This window comes from Neomonachus schauinslandi, chromosome 7 (genome assembly GCF_002201575.2).
Source record: "Neomonachus schauinslandi chromosome 7, ASM220157v2, whole genome shotgun sequence".
NCBI lineage: Eukaryota > Metazoa > Chordata > Mammalia > Carnivora > Phocidae > Neomonachus > Neomonachus schauinslandi.
The window spans coordinates 55226630-55246418 of NC_058409.1; the positions used below are offsets into that span (position 1 = coordinate 55226630).

The 19789-nt window shown below is 38.7% G+C and overlaps 1 protein-coding gene across 2 annotated transcripts in view; it reads left to right on the top strand.

Annotated features, from left to right (window-relative positions):
- Nucleotides 1-19789, top strand: part of AGGF1 (angiogenic factor with G-patch and FHA domains 1) — a 62597-nt gene that overhangs the window by 25980 nt on the left and 16828 nt on the right. Inside the window, exons 12-14 of one of the 2 annotated variants that reach the window (XM_021701967.2) lie at nucleotides 4745-4872; nucleotides 6768-6867; nucleotides 8401-10592. In XM_021701967.2, coding sequence (XP_021557642.1) covers nucleotides 4745-4872; nucleotides 6768-6867; nucleotides 8401-8601 — 429 coding nt within the window. In that variant the 3' untranslated portion in view covers nucleotides 8602-10592. Of the gene's footprint in view, nucleotides 1-4744; nucleotides 4873-6767; nucleotides 6868-8400; nucleotides 10593-19789 lie in introns of those variants that run through there. The other variant, XM_044916921.1, reaches the window with a different exon arrangement.

Consider the following 19789-nt stretch of genomic DNA (forward strand, 5'->3'; position numbering starts at 1 on the left):
GATACTTATATTTCGCTGACTGATTTCGCTTAGCATAATACTCTCATTCCATCCACGTCATTGCTAATGACAAGATTTCATTCTTTTTGATGGCTGAGTAATATTGCATTGTGTGTATATATATATATATATATATACATATATAGAGAGAGCACCTCTTCTTTATCCATTCACCAATTGATGGATATTTGGGCTCTTTCCATAGTTTGGCTATTGTTGATGATGCTGCTATAAACATTGGAGTGCATGTGCCCCTTTGAATCTGTATTTTTGTATCCTTTGGGTAAATACCTAGTAGTGCAATTGCTGGATCATCAGGTAGTTCTATTTTTAACTTTTTGAGGACTCTCCATACTGTTTTCCAGAGTGGCTGCACCAGTTTGCACTAACAGTGTAAGGGGGTTTCCCTTTCTCCACATCCTCGCTGACATCTGTTGTTTCCTGTGTTAATTTTAGCCATTCTGACAGGTGTGAGGTGGTATCTTGTTTTGATTTGTATTTGCCTGATATTGAGTGATGTTGCATCTTTTCATGTGTGTTAGCCATCTGGATGTTTTCTTTGGAAAACATGTCTATTCATGTCTTCTGCCCATTAATAAGAAAATAATTTACAAATGAGCAAAAGAGGGGCACCTGGGTGGCTCAGTTGGTTAAGCGTCTGCCTTCTGCTCAGGTCATGATCCCAAGGTCCTGGGATTGAATCCCACATCAGGCTCCCTGCTCAGCAGTGAGTCTGTTTCTCCCTCTCCCTCTGCCCCTCCACCTGCTTGTGCTTGCTCGCTCTCTTCCTCTCTCTGAAATAAATAAAATCTTAAAGAGATTTTGAGAGAGAGAATGAGCAAGGAGAAGGGGCAGAGGGAGAGAGAGAGAAGCAGACTCCCTGCTGAGCAGGGAGCCCAATGCAAGGCTCGATCCCAGGACCCTGGGATCATGAGTCCTGGGATCGTGACCTGAGCCCAAGGCAGACACTTACCAACTGAAGCATCCAGGCACCCCAATAAATAAAATCTTTAAAAAAATAAATTAATAAAAATGAGCAAAAGATTTGAATAGACACTTCACCAATGCAGGTGTACAGGCGGCAGCTAAACACATGAAAAGTTGTCTACTATTACTGGGAAGTTGCAAATTAAAACCAGGTAAAAAGACTATCCACACCAAGTGTTGGTAGGCATGTGGAGAAGCTGGAGTTCTCATATACTGCTGGTGAGAATATAAAGTGGTGCGATTGCTTTGGAAAATAGTAGTTTCCTTCAAAGTTAAATGTGTGCCTACCATGTGATTCACCGTTCTACTCCAACGTATTTACCCAAGAGAAATGAAAGTATGTGTTCATACAAAGACTTATAAACAAATGTTCATGATTTTTTTTTCTTTCTTTTGAAAACCCTTTTTAAAAATTTTTATTTTTTATTACCAAAGTATAGTTGACATACAATGTTGTATCACTTTCACATGGGAAGCATAGTGATTTGACAGTTATATCTGTTACATGATACCACAATAAGTGGAGTTACCATCTGTCACCATATAATGTTATTAAAATATTATTAACTATATTCCCTATGCTGTACTTTTCACCTCCGGGACTTAACTTATGACTGGAAATTTGTACCTCTTAAACCCCTTCACCTATTATGCCCATCCTCCCCTTCCCCACCCCTTTAGCAACCACCAGCTTGTTAGGTGTATTCATGAGTCTGTTGCTGGTTTTTGTTTGTTTTGTCTTTTAGATTCTATATATAAGTGAAATTATGTTGCATTTGTCATTCTCTTGACTTAATTTCACTTAGCATACTAACTTCTAGGTCCATCCATGTTGTCACAAAGGACATGATCTCATTTTTATGGCTGAGTAATATTCCATTTCGTGGTGTGTTGTGTGTGTGTGTGTGTATGTGTGTATGCCACATCTTTATCCATTCATCTCTTGACGGACACGGGCTGCTTCCATATCACAGCTATTGTAAATAATGCTGCAGTAAACGTAGGGGTGCTTATATCTTTTCAAATTAGTGTTTTTATTTTCTTTGGGCAAATACACAGTAGTGGAATTTCTGGATCCTATGGTATTTCCATTTTTAATTTTTTGAGGAACCTCCATCCTGTTTTCAACAGTAGTTGCACTAATTTACGTTCCAACCAACAGTGCACAAGGATTCTCTTTTCTCCACATTCTCACCAACACTTATTATTTCTTGTCTTTTGCATACTACCCATTCTTATCTGTGTGAAGTGGTATTTCATTGTGGTATTAGCAGCTTTTCTTCTAGTAACCAGAAATGGGAAAAGACTCATGTATCTATCATGAATGGATAAACAAATTATGGTATATCTATATGGTCAAATACTCTTCAGCAATAAAAAAACATGAGCTGTTGATACAGGCTGCTATATGGATGAATCTCAGTTATGCTGAGAGAAAGAAGCCAGACAACAAGAGTATGTACTGTATACATACATCATAAAATTCTAGGAGAGCAAACTAACATATCATGACAGAAAGATTAGTGGTTGCCTGGATATAAGGGAGGAAGGAGGTGAGGGAGGCTCTGTAGGGATGGATTACAAAGGATAAGGATACTTTTTTGTGGGAGATGGATATATTCATTATCTTGATTGTGGTGATGGTTTCATAGGTGTATACAAATCGCAAAAGTATCTAATTGTATACTTTATGTGTAATTTATTGTATGTTAATTATAGTTATCACATTTTATTTTTTTAAAGATTTTTTATTTATTTATTTGACAGAGGGAGACACAGCGAGAGAGGGAACACAAGCAGGGGGAGTGGGAGAGGGAGAAGCAGGCTTCCCGCCAAGCAGGGAGCCTGATGCGGGGCTCAATCCCAGGACCCTGGGATCATGACTGGAGCTGAAGGCAGACGCTTAATGACTGAGCCACCCAGGCGCCCCTATCACAATAACATTTTAAAAAAGCATTACCATTTAATCCTATCAGTAGACCAGGAAGGTAATTAGTATTCGTTTACATTTGAGAACCTAAGCTAAGGGTCACTCAGCTGTTAAATGACAGAATTAGATATGGAATCTAGTCTTTTTTTTTTTTTAATATTTATTTATTAAGTACTCTATACTAAATGTGAAGCTTGACCTCATGACCCTGGGATCAAGAGTTGCATGCTTCTCTGACTGAGCCAGCCAGATGCCCTTGGAATCTAGGGCTTAAGTGGATTTGTCCAGTGGTTTTTAAACTCATGAGGATGTGGGAAAAAATGCTGCCAGAATAACATATTTTTCTGCAAAATTGTGTTTTTTGTTGTTACTTTCATACTACAAGAAATTGTAATAGAAAAAATGTTGAGGGGCTAATTTGGGAGGAAAATAGAAGATAATAAGGAAAGAATAAAATGTTTTCTCAAAAGTTTTAACTCTCTTGTCTTCTGAGGGAAAACCCATTAGGGTTGATGGTTCTATATTTTTCTTCTCTGTTTAAAATCAGAATTAAGTAAAAATTTCTATGGTACTTTCCTTGAATTGTATTAGCATTTCCTAGCATCTTTCAGGGAACATCGTAATTTATATAAAGATCAAGAAGTTGTAACAAAGGGAAAGAGAAGCCTTCTCTGAAGCTAAATTGACTACCTCTTCTTTTGTGCCACTGCTATGTCTTGTGCATACTTTTTTTAAAATTTTTTTTTTTTTTTTTTTTAAAGATTTTATTTATTTATTCATGAGAGACAGAGACAGAGAGAGAAGCAGGCTCCCAAGGAGCAGGGAGCCCGATGCGGGACTCGATCCCAGGACCCTGGGATCACGACCTGAGCCGAAGGCAGACGCTTAACCATCTGAGCCACCCAGGCGCCCTTAAAATTTTTTTTTAAAGATTTTTTTAATTTATTTGACAGACACAGCGAGAGAGGGAACACAAGCAGGGGGAGTGGGAGAGGGAGAAGCAGGGTCAGAGGGAGAGGGAGAAGCAGGCTTCCTGCAGAGCAGGGAGCCCAATGCGGGGCTCGATCCCAGGACCCTGGGATCATGACCTGAGCCGAAGGCAGACGCTTAATGACTGAGCCACCCAGGGGCCCCTCTTGTGCATACTTTTATTGTTGAATCAGTCAGATAGTAGCATGCTGAAGATCAGATGTGTCTGCCTTCTGGGATTACAAGTTTCTTTGCATACCACACTTTTTATTCAGTAAATATTTCTTGAGTGGCTGACTAATCATATAAATGGAGCTATATTGAAGCAAAAAGCTATTATAATTGCCACGGCAAAAGAGTACCTGCTCTTTTCCATTTTTTAAACACTTTCTACATTTTTCCCTCCTACAGAATAACACCAAACTATTTTAGGTCTGTTGGAACTTTCAGTCCCTTAGAGAAAAGGAGAAGTCGATTTTTTGCCAAACCCAGGGGTTCTGCATATTTCTTTGAATACTGGCAGTTCATGAGAATATGAGTACACAGTATTAAGTCAAAATGTACTATATTTTCACTCTATTCTCTTAAGATTGCCTATTACAATTCATATATGATTTAGATTATCTTCTATATGCAGTTTATGTTCTACAACTTGAAATAATATAAACATTTTAAAGGAGATAGAATGAAAATAGCATACGGTACATGATTGTCTTAATTTATATCATGGCCTCTTTTAATTTGTTGTTTTAATAGAGACTACATTGAACCGTGTTTGCCAAGTAAAGCAAATATACAGACAGTACATTTTTATGTATCAGTTTTGTTTTTTTCAATGAATATTTCATGTTTATAAAGAATACAGACTATGAAGATGAAAAGGCATTGAAGAATCCAAAATACAAAGATAGAGCTGGAAAACGGAGGGAGCAGATTGGAAGTGAAGGGACTTTCCAAAGAGATGATGCTCCTGCATCTGTTCATTCGTGAGTACTAAGTTTTAATTGCTCGAAACATTCTTTGTGTTGTAATCACATTCGTAGAGTAATATGACTTATAGGGCTATGTATACTGGTAATTAGTCTTTAAAGGAATGGTTCTAACAAGATGGAAATATTGTCTCTATTTACATTTTCTTTCAATATTAGAATTCCATTCCCTAGAAAATTACTTAGCATATATGAAAGTACAAATACTTATACAGACATACATGTACATAGCTAACATTCTAGCCACCCACTTGAGTGAACTTTTTTTTTTTTTTAGAAAGCACATGTGAGTTGGGGGAGGGAGGGACAGAGGGCAAGGGAGGTAGAGAATCTCAAGCAGGCTCCTTGCTCAGCGCAGAGCCCAATGCGGGGCTTGATCTCACAACCCTGAGATCATGACTTGAGCTGAAATCAAGAGCCAGACACTTAATCGACTGGGCCACCCAGGAGCCCTTGAATGAACATATTTTTATATACTAGATATCTAAAAGTTTGGGCTAGTAAGAAATTAGTATGGACTGGGGGTTTTTTTGGTGGGGGGGCTGGTATTTTTTATAATTATTTCAGTACTCACCTACATTTGTTCTTGTTGACTCTGGAATACTATTTTTCTTATTTTTCTTTCAGTTTTTTTTCTTTTGGTAAAGTAGCACTGATAACAAGAAAAATGTAATTTTGTGGCTCATATGATATGACCATATTTCTGCATTTAATCATATATTAACTACATTTTTTTTCTCAGAATATAAATTCAGAGTTTAGTTAGAATTTAAATCTCTTGTGTAAGACTGACAACTAACCATAAACTTTGATTAAATGTATTTTATTAATTCCAAGATACACTACTTGGATAGAGTTTTAGTTACATATGACAGCAGTGTTTTCTCAATGGTACATAAAACAACAGTGCATCTTGCATCCATCAGCTTTGATGAAATACAGCATTATGAATTAGATATACTAAGCAACATGACAAGTTTTTTTAAAGTTTAATTTTTGATGTAATAGCTGGAAAATATGAAGATTGCATTAGAGTTAAATTAGAAAGCAGAAATAAAAAATGAAATACATTGGTCTGCCATTGCTTGGTTTATTGTTATTGAGGAGGTAATTTAACATATTTTGTAGAACTGAAAGTACAGTGTGATGGAACATAAAATCAAAATATCCTTAAACTAGCAGAACATAAAATCATAGAATAAAATGCAAATAGTGAATGAGAGTTTTTGTTTCATTTTACTTTTATTTTTCTATTGATGTACACTTACATACAGAAAAGTACACAAATGTAAGTATTGCTATCAATAGTATATCGTAAGATTAACACATTATAGAGTATACATTTCTTGATCAAGAAATAGAAATGATCAGTAACTCCCAGAAACCTATCCTCTCCTAGTGCCCCCTCTTGATCACTATTCCTGTTTTTTCCCTAAAGGCAACCACTTTCCTGACTTCCAGTAGGAACAGATTAATTTCACTTGTTTTTGAATTTTAAATAAATGGAATAATTTAGTATTTATTTTGTGTCTATATTCTCTTTGTCCAACATTATTTTGTTAGGTATATTTTATTTTCAGTGCTGTATAATCTCTTACATGAATATGCCACAATTTATTTATTTTACCATTTATAGATCTCTGGATTATTTCCAATTTGTAGTTATTATTAAATTTGCTGCAGAAACATTCTTCTACATTTTTTTGTGTGTGCACCATGTATGTGCTTTTCTGTTAAGTAGTATATATAGGACAATTTATGTATCTTAACTGTATTAGGTAGGTCAAACAGTTTTCTATAGTATTTGTACCAGTTACTTTTAATTTATTCGTTTATTATAAATGTGATCTACATGGTCTTTTCAAAATCAACTATCTTAATTTCCTTTAAAGTGAAATTACTGATAGCAACAAAGGTCGGAAGATGCTGGAGAAGATGGGTTGGAAAAAAGGAGAGGGCCTAGGGAAGGATGGTGGAGGAATGAAAATTCCGGTAAGACATGTGTTTTCTTTCATTCTTTATTCTTATAGCCGATGTATTTACTGTGTACCTACTGTGTACCTTAGTGCCAGGAGTGTAGTATCAAGCACAAATAGACATGATTACTATCTTTGTGGCATTCACAATTACCAAATATATATATATATACATATATATATTTGCATATATATGTATATATATATATATGCATTGTTTTGTGTGTGTGTGTTTTTTTTTTTTTAAGATTTATTCATTTATTTAAGAGAGAGAGCACAAGCAGGGAGAGGGACAGAGGGAGAGGAAGAGAGAGAATCTCAAGCAGACTCCCCGAGTGCAGAGCCCCACATGGGGGCTCGATCTCACGACCCTGAGGTCACAACCTGAGCTGAAATCAAGAGTCAGATGCTTAACCGACTGAGCCATCCAGGTGCCCCCACAGTGTTACTTTACAAACAGGCAGATCCTATATCTGTTTTCGATTTAAGAATCAGGTCATGTAACAAGCAGTAGAGGGAATACTATCTGGAAAACAGTGCAGTGGTTAATTCTGCAGTCCCCATGGTTCATCAGAGGTTTAGATTATCTTTTACAAAAACCTTACAAAGTAACATGATTAAAGAACTTTTTTGATAATTACCTGGTACTTAAGGAAATGATGGATGATTGTGAGGTTTAATGTGAATTTTCTTACTTATGAGGTACAATGAGAAGAACATGGGTTTTATAGTCAAACCTATAAAATAGAATTATTTTCTTAGAATAGGTGCTCTATCACTTACTAGTTGTGTGACTTAGGGCAGGTTTGGACTTCAGTTTTCATATGTAAAAATGGGTATTATAAGAACTGTTTTCTAAGGGGTATCATGAAGATAAGGCCCCTAGTATTGTGCCCAACGTACAGTAAGCACTCAGTAACTGGTAGCTTTTAATAGTTCTCAAAATAATCAGAAGTCCTCCCCCTCATTTTATGAAAATAAACAATCAAGTTCTTTTTATGGTTTTTTTTTTTTTTTTTAAAGATTTGATTGATTTTAGAGAGAGCGTGAGCGCGGAGCCTGATGTCAGGCTCGATCCCACAACCCTGAGGTCATGACCTGAGCCAAAACCAAGAGTGGGTTGCTAAACCAACTGAGCTACCCAGGCACCCCTCTCTTTATGACTCTTAGTGTTTAATCTACTCTTTCACTTTCTTAGGCAAGGCTAGAGTAGCAGTAGGTTTAAGTATGTCCATTGCCTTTTCTTCTGCTTAGAGTGGGACAGCAGTCTTTGTAGCATCTCGGTGAAATTTGGTGGCCACTCTTTAAGGAGCACTCTGTTTTCTATACGGAGTCAGCTATAGTTACTGATAAGGAAGACAACGTAGAAGAATGACTTTAAGTTCTATGTATAATTATGTGTGCATTCCTGCATGTATTTGATAGATCTGACAGGTTTTCTTTTGCATCAATCTTTGTAAATCAAAGAGTTAAAGTACCAAGTTGGGTACAGCAAATTTCAATGTATTTAGACTCCATAGTAAGTCCTCTGCTTAACTTTTGGTAACAGATCCAGCTTCAGCTTCGGCGAACACATGCAGGCTTGGGGACAGGCAAACCATCCTCGATTGAAGATGTTCACCTTCTCCAAAACAAGAGCAAAAAGAACTGGGAGAAAGCACGAGAAAGGTTTGCTGAAAACTTCCCAGAAACTAAATCTCAAAAAGATGTGCCAGGAACCGTCCCTTGGGTCAAAGGAACCATAGAGTGAAGGTTAGTCATAGAACACAATTCACACTTTTTTTAAAAAAGAGTTTGGAAACTCTTATTTTATTGCAAAACTTTTCCTTCCAAAAGAGTCCATGGCATGAGGGAACTGTATCACAATTTACCCCCTCATGATTCAGAAATGTGTAAAAAACTGTGGTTTGCAGCTTTTAAAAAAAACATTTTTTTAAAAACTAATAAATAGTAATTGAATTAGGTTATGCTGTGAGCAGACTAAAGTTCACAGGGCACGGCTGAGCTTATCAAACTTTGTTATTTTATCTTGTCATTTATAAGACCCATTTATGCAAAATTCATATAACCAATAATGATTTAAATGTACGTTTGTCCTTGTCTTCATATATTCATTATTATAAGATATACAACAAGAAAAACATCAAAAGTTTATAAAAACAAGTCTGATTATATGCATCCTTGTTTATGTCCTTTAGAACTTAGATAAAAAATGTTGAGAACACAGGGATAGTGGTGCATAAATTTTATTCTTAAAATATTCTAAGTAATAGTATTGAAGAACTAATGAACAGGTGATATGTTATAGAAAACTAGTCTTTCATTGTTTTCTTCTGTGAAGAATTTGTTGATTTGTACTATATATTAAGCATTTACATTTGGTTTGTTTTATAGCTGAAATATTTAGATACGAGCAATTGAGTACAGTATTGAAATATTCCATGTGCTGGTATTTATAGTTTTGATAAATCCCATTGCTGGCAATGGAGTTGTGCCAGAGAAATCTGATTTCTACTGCAAAAGGATTGCCTAGCTAAGGCCTCAAACACAAGATATTTATTGAAAATGTCTTCAAATGCAATAAAAACATTATAACATCAAAAAGAGTGATTCCTTGAACCAGTGTTTTAAACAGATAGGTCTACTTTGAACTCAGGACCGGCCAGAATTTTCCTCTTTAAATTGGCAGAGCAGGAACAACAGGATAACTTGAAGTATCGGAGAGAACTGCAGTGCAGCTTTTCGAGTGCCTGTCACTGCTCTGCCGGCTCTCACTGTTCTTTTCCTTTCTGTTCAACTTTTCTCTCAGCTTTTTGCTGGGAAATTATGCTGGAACTGGCTGTTTTCTGGCAGTGAATATAAGCTATAGCTCCCTCATCTACTATAAAGAAGCGTCTTCAAGATTTAGAAATGGGAAAAGAAAATTCTGAAAAAAATTATACAATGGGGAAGATAATTCAGAAAGAAAGGCTACTTGATGGAATTTCTACTCTGAATGGAACAGAGTACTTAAGAAGAAAAGGGGGTGGTAGGGAAAGAAAAATAAATAAATTACTAAAGGTGAGACATATGACCAAACAAATTGTCAAGACCCTCTAGGTCTAAGCTGGGACCATCAGAGGTCCTATAACTCCAAATCTGCAAAAAGTAATTTTCTGTGTCCTTCATAGCCACCTACACACCCTGACACTTACATATATGTACATTAAACTTGAAGGCAACAGGAGTGTTCTGCATTCTTTTTTCTAAAATAGAAAAAAATTACTCATTTAAATGTGGTTCTGGTACTGGTTCCCTGTATATAGGTGGCCCAAATTAGAATTGTGGTAGATTTCACTCACTGAGTAAAGTATACAACTGTGTATATAATATTTCCCATTTTTATTATTAGATTGTGGAAGACTTTTTTCATTGCTTTCTTTTGTTAAGAAAATGGAGACTTGAAAATGGTGATAAAAATTGAAATATGTGTGATATTTGCGTTATTAAAACCCTTTGCAGATCTACAGTCTCAGGGCTATACTGTTGGTGGTTAAAGGACTGAATAATGTCTGGGTCTATTTCCATTTGTGAAATAAGAATAATATTTATCTTTGATGTCTTTTGAATAGAAAATGAGAAGATGTATATAAAAGTACTTTGTAAACTGTAAAAGTAGTACGGAGATGTGAGCTTCTATTTGTTTAGAAGCAAAGATGTGAATTATGTACAATTTGGATTACATATAAAATTGTTTTGTGTCTCATATTTTAAATTATTTATTCACACAGTATAAATTTATTGTAGTAGTCTTTAAGGGTTTATTTTTTTATTTTTTTAAGATTTTATTTATTTATTTGAGAGAGAGACAGACAGAGCATGAGCAAGGTGGAGGAGGGAGAGGGAGAAGCAGAATCCCTGCTGAGCAGGGAGCCCGATGTGGGGCTTGATCCCAGGATCCTGAGATCATGACCTGAGCTGAAGGCAGACGCTTAACCGACTGAGCCACCCGGGCGCCCCCCCACTTTTTTTAAAGATTTTATTTATTTATTTGAAATAGAGACAGAGCATGAGGGGGGGGGGGGGGGCGGTTAAGGGAGAGGGAGAAGCCCCTAGGGTTTATTTTAAGTGGAGGTACAGGTTGCTGAATTTTGAGAAATCTAACATCTTTCATTTTTGCCAGAACATGAGAAGCTGACAAAATTTGAGAATGGAAGAAACCATAAAAGTTAGAGTAAACTAACAAATTATTTTCTAGAATTAAATAGCTAGGTAGCACATTTTTCAAAAAGGATTTTTCCCCCTGCTTTTATTTTTATTTTTACTTTTTTTAAAGCTTTTATTTATTGATTTGAGAGAAAGCACAAGTGGGGTGAGGGGCAGAGGGAAAGGAAGAGGGAGAAGCAGACTCCCTGCTGAGCTTGGAGCCCGACACGGGGTCTACCCCAGGACCCAAAGATCATGACCCAGGCCAAAGTCAGATGCCCAATCGACTGAACCACCCAGCCCCCCCACCCCCCTGGCTTTTAAAAGTTTTTATTTCTGATGTTTCATTTTTATTCTTATGAAATTTAATGGCTCACCCAAATCAGATACCTTCCAACTTCTTGTGTAAAAGATTATGTCTTAATTTGGCACATTTTCCAAGAACATGCAAAAGAAGATAGAAATCTCAAATAAGGGAAAGCAAGGTGTCAGAGATTATGTAGAAAGGCCATCCTGTCAAGTTGCAGGACAGAGGGATGTGCTTGGCAGGGAGCCAGTAAGGCGTTTCTGGACTCAAGACCTAAAGGTGTTCGCAGTGTTTCCCCATCATCTTGTGTTAAGCATGCTTCTTATTTTTGCAGAGCATCACTTACATCTCTGCTCTGAATCTTTAATCTGAAACACTTTATTTTACTTTTTCAGACTTTAAAATGAAAATATGTACATTTGGGTTCTTTAAAATGAGTTAATGTTTATGTGTGTGTCTATGTGTGTCGGAGCCCAGGCTTGCTCTCTGCCTTTCTATTTTACTAATTTTGGCGTTGGGTTATGGCCTTATAGTTGCAGATGACTTAGAACTCCTCTGTCATATTCATGTCCAAAACAGGAAGAAAGGGAAAAGAGAGCAATATTTGTGTTAGTTCTGTTTTACCAGGAAGATAAAAGTTTACTCACAAGCTCTCATAGCAAACTTCTCCTTAGGGTCATTAACCAGAATCTGATAACATGACTATCCATAGTTGCAAGGGAAGTTGAAAAGGTGGGCAACAGGATGGTCTCACTTGGCTTAAGCCAATCATGAACCATCACCTGGGGCTGAACATGTTGCTGTTGAAACAAAATCAGAGTTCAGTAATAAGGCTTATTGAATGGACAGGTAACAGGCTGCCAGATAACCCAACTATCCATCAGTGGGAATTCTGTGGGGTTGGTTAAATTGTTTTGCAGTCCTACTATGTAATACTTTGAAGCCATTCAAATGCGTAAGTTAGAATTATCTATACCCTGATAAAGAATATTCTCACTACATTACTGACTTGAAAAAGCAGATTGTAGAAAGGTATGTATAGCCTGATCTCATTTTTAAAAAAATATAAGGGTACACGTCAAATTGTTAATACTAATTGCCAAAGAAGTGAGCAGACTTTCACATTTTATTATTTCTGTATGTGACCTTTTTTTTTTTTTTAAGATTTTATTTATTTATTTGACAGAAAGAGACACAGCGAGAGAGGGAACACAAGCAGGGGGAGTGGGAGAGGGAGAAGCAGGCTTCCCGCGGAGCAGGGAGCCCGATGTGGGGCTCGATCCCAGAAACTTGGGATCATGACCTGAGCCAAAGGCAGACGCTTAACGACTGAGCCACCCAGGCGCCCCATCTGTATGTGACCTTTAAGCAGGTATAATTGTGCACTTACCTATGGGTACTCATACACATTTATAATAGGTAAGAATACAACACTTGGAAGTGGAGAGGCCTTCAGGGCTCAACCCCAGGCATTTTCCTCACTCTTGTGTGCCACATTTCATTTACCATTTATATACCCATGACTTCAGGTTGTCTTAGCTAGGATACATCTCCAACTCAGTCACCTTAAATGCAATGTTTAAGACTGAATCCATAGTCTTCTCCGCACCTGGTCTTTTCCAGTTTGTTCTCTCAGCTGGCAGCACCATCTATCCAGTTGTTTAGTAAGCTAGAATCAAGGAGTCAGCCGCTATTTCATACACTCACCCTCCGTCCCCTCCACCAGTTTCCCATATAGTAAATCAGTTCTCTGTCAACACCCACCTGGACTGTGCTACTAACTTCCAGCTGGTCTCCCTGCAGTCACCCTGTCCTCCTTCCCGTGCATCCTCCACACTGCAGACACAGTGTCTTCACAGCTCCTCTTTCATCATCTCCTGTTTAAATCCTCCTGTGCACAGCTTCCCATTACTCTGAGGACAGAAAACAAACTCCTGGCCCATAACACCCTACCTGGTCTAGCCACCGCCAGCTTTTGCCGTCCTGTGTTACATCATCCCCACTTGCTGCCAGGCTGGCCTTTTTTTCAGTTCCTCAAACATACCACACCCTCTCTTACTCTAGGGCCACTGATCTTCTCTTATGACTGCATTGCTCTTCCTATACCCTTTTACCTAGGTAACTCTGACATTTAGATCTCTGCTAATTGATTCTCTTCAGGGATGTGTCCCTTGTCCCCTAGACAGACTGATTGCCTTTGATAAGTGTTCTTGGAAATCCATATTTGTTCCATTTAGATTATTTACTTTGGGTCACAGATATTAATGTGATTAGTATAGCATTTGTCTGTCTAGATTCTTAAGTGCCATGTGGGCAAGACCTTGGTTTTTCTCTCAACTGTACTCCCAGTGCCTAGCACCATGACTGGCTTATAGCTTACAGGCAAGCAGTGGAATAGCAAGGTGGGTTTGGGGAATTGCAAGTGGCTTGATACAGATGGGGTTTTGTGTGACTGAGGAAACGTGGAAGGAACTGAGGCTACACAGAGGGTGTGAAGCAATGGCTTTCAAACCATTTTGACCATGATCCATGTTAAGAAATACAGTTTATGTCATGGCTCAGAACATAAGTGTGTTGTGTGTACATTTATAACAGGTTTTATTTTTTTTAAGATTTATTATTAGAGAGTGGGAGGAGGAGCAGAGGGAGGGGGACAGAGACTCCACGCTCAGCATGGAGCCCAACATGGGGTTCAGTCCCAGGACCCTGAGATCATGACCTGAGCCGAAACCAAGAGTCAGTCGCTTAATGGACTGAGCTACCCAGGCACCCCTGTAACAGGTTTTATATACCAATACTTAGCTGTTAGTTCACATAATGTACTCTTTATTTTTGTTTTCCAAATCACTGATTCCAACCACTAAATTGATTTCATAATCCACTGATGGGTTGTGTCCTACAATTAGAAACACCCAGATTTAACGCTTGGTTTTCAAATGGTTTGACAGAACCTATGGCTTTGCCTTAGAGGAGCTGCAGGTGAGAGAGAGAGAGAGAGAGAGAGAGAGTGTGTGTGTGTGTGTGTGTGTGTGAATGAGTGAATGAGTGATGAGGCTGGGAAGGGGTTAGGATGCCAAACATGACTCCAGTTCTCATGCTATTACCAGAATTGGTCTACATTAATTTGGCTTCCAGATAGGTGTCATATAAAGAGTTTCACTGCTTAAAGAGAAGCTGGTGGGGAGGGGAACTGAACCACGTACCTAGCTATAATACTGTGTTCAGAAATTTGGATTGGGGCTCCTGGTTGGCTCAGTCTGTAGAGCATATAACTCTTGGTCTCGGGGTTGTGAGTTCAAGCCCTACATTGGGTGTGGAGCCTACTTTAGAAAAATAATAATAAAAAAAGAAATTTGGATTTTTATCTCTTCCACAGTGAGGAATTCCTGAAGGATTTTAAGCAGTGAAGTGTTCTCAGTAGATTGCTTTATAGCAAAATAACTGGCTGATTGAAGAGGGGCAGAGTGGAGGCTAACAGACCTCCTAGAGGGCTTTTTCCATCTATCAAATACTTACTGAGCACCCATCAGGAGCTGTGCAGACCTGTGAAGGCAGGGACCTTTTTGGTCTTACTCACTGTTGTATCTTCAGTACCTGTCACAGTGCTGAATGTTTAGGAGCGTGTGTTGGTTGGATGGATGGAACACACATTTGTGGCATATCAGGCACTCTGCTAAGCACTTAACATACATTATCTTCTTTATTCCTGCCGGTATTTTATGAATTAGAAAACTGAGGTTTGGAGAGGTTTTTCTTTTGCTCAAAATCAAAAAGTCTCTGTTGCACAGTGGCAGGGCTGGGGTTTAAATCTTGATTCTTTTCATCCCAGTGCACAGAGCACAGGCTAAGGAGTCTGGCTGATTTGGATTTGCCTCCTGAGCTGAGCGATGTTTAAAAATTTATTTAAACCTCCATACTTTACTGTCTTCATGCAGCTATTGGGAAGTTTTGTTTTGTTTAAGATTTTATTTATTTATTTGACAGAGAGAGACACAACAAGAGCGGGAACACAAGCAAGGGGAGCAGCAGAGGGAGAGGGAGAAGCAGGCCTCCCGCAGGGCAGGGAGCCCAACGCGGGACTCGATCCCAGGACTCTGGGATCATGACCCGAGCTGAAGGCAGACGCTTAACGACTGAGCCACCCAGGCGCCCCTATTGGGAATTTTTTTTTTTTTTTAAAGATTTTATTTATTTATTTGACAGAGAGAGACACAGCGACAGAGGGAACACAAGCAGAGGGAGCGGGGGAGGGAGAAGCAGGCTTCCCGCGGAGCAGGGAGCCCGACGCGGGGCTCGATCCCAGGACCCCGGGATCATGACCTGAGCCGAAGGCAGACGCTTAACGACTGAGCCACCCAGGCGCCCCCCTATTGGGAATTTTAAATGAGATAAGGCCTATGTGGTATTGAACAGTGTCCGGTGCATAATAAACCTTCAAATATTAGCAGTTATTAGTGTTATTATGCCATGCTACCAATAGCAAGGGCACAGTTGTAGGAGAAGCATCCTGGAGTGGGTATGGTGATTATTGAAGTCAGAGGAAAGGTGAAGGGTGGAGTGAGTAAGTGGATGCATCATCTTCATTCCTTCAGGTGATGATAGGAGGTACACTTAAACGAGTACTGCAGAATGAGCAGGAGACTAGTCGATGATAGTGAGAAAGGGTAGAAGGGTCTTGTTAGGTGACCCTTTTGAGGTCCTACTCAAAGAAGGGGTGGATTCTGCATGGAATGAAGCCATCTGGAGAAGGTGATAGGGACATCCAACAGGCCCACCCTGGCTCTCAGTACACTGTAGGAGCAGGAGAACTATAGGGAGAACTGCAAAAGGGACTAGATTTCAGATGGTAAAATCTTCGAACAGCATGCATTCATTCAGCAGATAGCCTTGAGGAACTTAAAGTCCGGGCACTATGCTAGGCACTCGGGATACAGTAATAAATGGGACAGGACTCCCTGTCATCTTACATGTATTTTTAGATAGTATTTGTAGAATGTAAAGGCCAAGTAGTCACATGAAGGCCTTGATAGTTCAGAGTATTAATCCAAAGCAGTTTCTGTTCATTTCAAAGTTTTTGCAAAAGCCAAAGCTCTTGGGGTGGAGGGGAAAGGAGCAGTTTGTGTTTTTCAAATGTTTTCAAGTCTGCCCCTAAACCAGACCTTTTTAGGAGAATCTTATAAACTCTGCCCTCAGAAAATGTTTCTTCCGGGTTTTGGATGTATAGACAAGAGTAAAACCTTACTGAGGCTGCAGCCCCTCATTCAGTTATGTGTCTCCTCTAGTTACCTGAGCACAGTAGTGACTCTGCCAGCTCAAACCCTGGGTTTTTTGGGTCTGAGTCTGAACAACAGATCACTGAAGTACCAAAAAAAAAAAGAAAGAAAGAAAGAAAGGAAAAGCAATATGAATCATGTCATTGGAAATTGGAGTTGATGGAGAACATGTAAATCAGAAAGTCCCTGGAGGAAGTTAATGTGAATGGAGGCAAATGACTTCCGCCTGCTTGAGTAAGAATGACTTTTCAGAAATTCTTCAACAAAAAGCTAGCTTTCTTCATCTGTGTTCAGATGCCATGGTATTTCATTGTCCAAAAAGCAAGAGAGGGAGAAGTTGGTAAAATATTGTTAAATGTATTTAAACATGTGAGTGTGTTACTTAGCCTTCAGTTACTAGTGGACTGCAGAGGCCAGGAAGGTTGCCAACTCCTTCATCTGATCATTACTTATCTTGACCAAAGGCCCAGGAGAATATATACTGAAATAATAAAGCTTTCATTAGCATTAATGCTTTTCCTTAAAGCCTTTATTTTAATACTATGAAATCAGATTTCAGAGAATGTCATAATTAAAATTTTCATAAAAAGAAACATTTAATACTATTTAAGTATGTAATGACTCCCAGTGCTATCTGAATTAATTCACATCATAAACCCACTAAAGTGGACTTTAATGTCTACTAGGACCATGTTGCCTTTACTTAACCTTCATATATAACACTATCAAGGCCAATTTATGAGCCACACAAAAATAATTATTGCTTTATTATAATCACACCTTATTAACCAGAAATGTTTTAATCTGGTTCTACCATATTTACCAGTCTGGGCTCTGAATAACTGGCAGCTCTTTTCAAAAATCAAAATTTTCCTGGAAATATGAGTATTTGCCAACTTAAGGATGCTTTTAAGAAGGAAGTTTTTAAGACTCTGAGAGTTACTCTGGAAGAGGAGTTCCAGAGACTTCTAAGCATAGAAGCATTTTTGGAAAAACTAGTCTTTCAAGGTAACTACTTGAAGGGAAAAGTACTTAGATGGATAGGGTTTGATATATTTACTTGTAATTTTGGTCAAACTACTTTATAGTCACAAGTCATAACGAGTTCTGACTGGATTGGCTCATTTGAGAACTCAGGTATCTATCATGAAGGAAAATGACTTGGCAAACCTATGTGGCTTGTGAGCAGCTGCTCTCAGCATTCATCCCAGGGAACTTGCTCTTTCTGAGATCCTTTGGCTTGATTTTGAGCTTCTATTCAGATAAGTAAGAGAGAAAGAAGTCATAGTTACTGAGTTTAAACTATATGTCAGAATTTACCCAAATATCTTAATCATTTTAACAACCCTGTAAGGTATATATTATCCCCATTTTACTGATGAGGAAACTGGGTTTCAGAGAGGTTAAGGTGGTTGCCAAGGTGACATGTAACATACATGTTTGGAAGCTTAGATTTTTTAAAAAATATTTCAACATGTTTATTAATCGTAGTATTTGAGTATTCTCTTTTTGGGGGGAAGCTTAAATTTTAATTCATATCTGACTCCAAAGGCTTGACAACTCAAACATCACCACCTTCCTAGTCATTCAGATCCTAGTTAGTGCACAGATATTTAAATGTTTAGTTCTCTACACTATGGAGGCCTCTGATTTTCCCCCAGAGGCATCCTTCACACCCACCTTGCAGGGATCTGTCTCAGAAAAGTCTGTGAGCACTCCCTGCACTAGGCAGATTTATAAGGAGGGGTGGGGGAGATTAGGACCCCCATTAAAGTATTGATTTCTGGGGAATAGGGGCTCCCCATCAAGCACTTTGCCTTTCTCACATACCTCCAAACCTAAGCCAGGCAGGATACTGCTGTGTGGTAAGCAGATAATAGATCCCCCACCTTTGCCCCCCCCAGCAAATGTCTATATCCTAATCCCTGGAAACTACCAATATGTTACCTGGCAGGGAAGAATTAAAGTTGCAGATAGAATTAGGTTGCTAACCAACTGACCATAAAATAAGAAGGGTCCATTTAATGTGGATGAGGGTAGCAGAGTGATGCAATGTGAGAAAGAATGGCCCTTGCTGACCTTGACAGAAGGGGCCACAAGCCAAGGAATGTGGGCAGCGTCTAGAAGCTGGAAAAGGCAAAAAAAACATCTCCTAGAGCCTCTAGAAAGGAACATAGCTCTGCTGACACTGAGTTCAATTTCAGACTTCTGACCTGCAGAATTGTAAGATAATAAACTTGTGTTGTTTTTAGGACTGGGTTTGTGGTAATTTGTTACATATGCAATAGCAAACTAATACAATGGCCAACCTCACTTCCTTAAAGTCTGGCTTACCCCCAACACCAGAGCTTGTGGGTGGAAAGCAGCCAACATCAACCCAAGTGTCGGTAGGCACTCCAGCCAGGATAGCACTGGTCAAGAGGTGGACCGGAAGGGAGGCCTGAGAGGAAGTGCAACTTTTTGGCCCCAGGTATGACCGGGATCCATGGATTGAGTTCCAGCCTCCAATCTGCTGTTGTCTTTCAGCAGGTCATTTCACCTTGTTGAAGTGTATGGCCTCATTTGTAAAATATGGAAAATTATACTTGCCCTGCCTGCAGGGTGTCATGAGGACAAAAGAGTGGGTACAACAGAGCATACTCATAACTGCTGCACACATCTTCAGTTCTAGGGAGTGAATGATAGAGTTAGTACTTCACTACTATGGAAGAACTTTGATACACTCCTTTTATTTTTGAGAATACGCATGTCACTGTCAACATTTACTTCTAAATTTGCAGTGACCAAGAAAATCAATTAAACCAAACAACTCATTGACTCAAAGGCAGTTGATGTTAAACTGTATTTCATGTAATCATACCATGTTGGAGCCAAAGAGGACCTTAATGATCACCTCATCCATTTTGCAGACAAGCAGATTTAGGTTGTGGAAAGGTAAGAAGTTCAAACCTTTAGAAATAGAATTCCCTATTGAGTGGCAGCAAAACAAAAGTCCAGTCTTTATGAATCCCTTCTAAGATGTTAAAGACATGGACAGCTATTTAAAATAGAAAGCCCAAACCAGTTCTTCCCTCTCCAGCTCCATGGATGACAGCTTAGGTATATAAAGGGCTCTAGCTGTTTCAACTTTGGTTGTCAGTGCCCTGCTTTGCTTCCCCCTCCTCTCTGCCAAA